The sequence below is a fragment of the Lathyrus oleraceus genome, chromosome 7, assembly GCF_024323335.1.
Source record: "Lathyrus oleraceus cultivar Zhongwan6 chromosome 7, CAAS_Psat_ZW6_1.0, whole genome shotgun sequence".
Taxonomy (NCBI): domain Eukaryota; kingdom Viridiplantae; phylum Streptophyta; class Magnoliopsida; order Fabales; family Fabaceae; genus Lathyrus; species Lathyrus oleraceus.
In genome coordinates, this window is record NC_066585.1 from 353,489,608 (window position 1) to 353,492,393 (window position 2,786).

Genomic DNA, 2,786 nt, shown 5'->3' on the forward strand with positions numbered 1-2,786 from the left:
ATCCTGTGAGTGGGTTTATGGGTAACCAACTTAGAACTATCTACTAAGAAGCCTGCCAAATAGGGTGTTTTGAGTTACCTTATGATGTCCCAAAACCAAAAACCATGCATTCATGATCATTTGCATAACATCATGACACTCAAACAAAATTTTGTTTTCAGGGAATTTTTGAATACGTAGTTATTAGCACAAAAAGTTTGTAATGGGTTCAGAAAGAAGGAAAGCATTACCATTCAAAGCCAAAATGCCAGATATTGCCAACATATCAAGACTTCTGAATGAACTTCCCGCATGCTTTAGGGTTACTTTGCAAGGAAAGTTTGGCCACATTTTGGATCTTCTCTCAGTAGATGTTCAAACACCAGCCATCACCGCTTTAGCTCAGTTCTATGATCCTCCGCTTCGAAGTTTCTTATTCCAAGACTTTCAGTTGACTCCAACCTTGGAGGAATTCGACCGGCTCTTGGGATTACATATGATAGGAAGGACACCGTATAATAGGATTGGTCAGGTACCTGAGGTAGAGATGCTAGCCCTTTCCCTCAACATCCCCATATCTGATGCATTGGCTAATTGGAAGAAAAGGGAGAATCTCTTTGGTTTTTGGAGGGATTACCTAGAAGAAGAAGAAGAAAGGTTGTTTGTGATACATCATTGGGATGCATTGGCAAATATACTAGCTCTTCTCATATATGGGCTAGTATTGTTCCCAACCCATGAAGGCTTTATAGATTCAGCTGCCATAAGTATCTTTTGGGCCGTTTGGAAGGATAAACAAAGTTTGGTTCCTCCACTACTAGCGGACACTTTTCATACTTTGCATACTCGACATCAAAAGAAGAATGGAATGTTGATATGTTGCCTTCCATTGCTCTATAATTGGCTTATCTCATATGTATTCAAGCCTGATGCTTACCTCAGTGAAATGTCCATTGGGGAGTGGGCAAGAACCCTGGTGTCTTTGTCTAGTAAGGATATCATTTGGTACCGACACAAGCGGAATGTTGAAGAAATCATTATCAGTTGTGGTAGTTTCCCAAATGTACCACTAATAGGATCTAAAGGTTGCATAAGCTACAACCCCATGTTAGCTTTGCGACAGTTTGGATACCCTATGCATGGGAAGCCCAATGATAAAGAGTTAGAAGAGATGGTTTTGAATTATATGGGAACCAATGATCCTTTTCTCCTCCGTAAGATCATTCAATCTTGGGAAAAGGTGCATACCAAAGGAACGGAACTAGTAAAGAAGAATGATGCAGCAAGGGTTCCTTATCAACAATGGGTCTCGGAGAGGATCAAAGTTGTGAAGCTCCCTTTTTCTATAGAGATTCCTCTAAAGTCTACTTCACCAGAACCAGTCCCTGTTTCTCTTGATAAGGTAGAAGAACTTCGAGCCATGGTAGCTAAACTTGGAAAGGAGAAAGATGATCTGCAATCTGAACTCTACAAAGAAACTGGGAAAAATATGATTCTCAAAAGGAAGAGTAACCAAAGGAAGGAACTTTTGGAGGAGAGTCGTAAGAAGAACAGAATTGAGCAAGATCTCAAGGAAAGAGTCTTGGAGTGCCTAGATCAGGCTGATAGTGGATTAGGTTCACTCCATGATGAGTTAGCTAAGGCTAAAAGAGATGGACAAGAGTGGAAGCGTTGGTGGGACCTAGCCACTAAGTAAAAGAAGGAGGTAAGGGAGGAGCTTAAAGCCCAAATACAAGAACTGAAGGAGCAACTTCGAAGCTCCGAAGCTGAAGTGGTGCGTGAAAGACGTCTTAAGGAACAAGCCCAAAGAGCCTTTTAAAAAGCCTGAGAAGAGAAGTGTGATGAGTTGAATACCAACAAGGAGCTAGCTAGTTATTGGAAGGAACAATATGAGTCTCTGAAGAGCCAAAGCATGGGTTGGCTAAATCATAGGAAGCATTTGAATGAGATATTGGATGAGTATGAATGCACCATCAACCTTCTGTAGCCAAGCCTTGATGCATACCGCACGAAGTTGGCTAACCTCATAGAGTTTTGTAATGGCGTGGCCATAAACTTACCATGGAAATTAGAAAATGCTCTAGAGGACATGGATGAAAGTAACACTCATCCTTCGGCTCGTGACCTTGTTTTGCTTTGCGAAAGGATGATGCGAAGATTCAAAAAAGAATTGAAGACACACAAAGAGCGAGTTGCTAAGAGGACTCTTTAAGTTGTTTGCTTCGTGTTATTTCCAATTTTTGTATTTGGCTTAATGTTTTGTACCCACTTTGATTGTGTACTTCGTACTCTTTGGCTTCATTGAATGAATGGGTATTGAATTTTTGCATCAGCTTCTGACTATTGTTTTCTGTTTCTGTTCACATTACTTTCAAAGTGCGTGCTCAGCAACTGCAAAGTTTATGAGAATCCCTAAAAATAAATAAACATAAAATGAATTCATACATACATTCATGCATTCTTCATATAAGTAAATAAAAACACATTCCGTTTTCTCTATTCAGTCGTTACACACTGAGTCCTCAACACCACTACAACACCAGAGCCAGCGCTCGTCGAAGAATGGCGGACCAAGAACAAGAATTGGAGCGAGTAAGCTCAGAACTCGAAGACCTACGAGGAAACATGGGTCAAGTCATGGAGATACTACAGGTCATCAGGGAAAAGTTGGACACCCAAACAACGGTCGTTTCAGAAATCCCCAGTCCTACGATTGAACCCCAACCTGCGAGGACAGTACCAGCCACTTGGCCAGCCTATGGTTTACCCCCTGGTTTCACACCTCCAGTTGAAGGCTCCCCTGGTTT

At 41.3% G+C, this 2,786-nt stretch overlaps 1 protein-coding gene across 1 annotated transcript; it reads left to right on the forward strand.

The window, feature by feature from the left end:
• Nucleotides 1-202: 202 nt before the first annotated feature.
• LOC127103816 (uncharacterized) lies at nucleotides 203-1,675 on the forward strand. Its single transcript, XM_051041059.1, has one exon. The coding sequence runs from the start codon at nucleotides 203-205 to the stop codon at nucleotides 1,673-1,675; it is 1,473 nt and encodes a 490-aa protein (XP_050897016.1).
• The last annotated feature ends 1,111 nt before the right edge of the window (nucleotides 1,676-2,786 follow it).

What these genes read in the sequence shown, in the direction of transcription:
- LOC127103816 (XM_051041059.1), top strand. Translation starts at nt 203, where the DNA reads ATGGGTTCAGAAAGAAGGAAAGCATTACCATTCAAAGCCAAAATGCCA.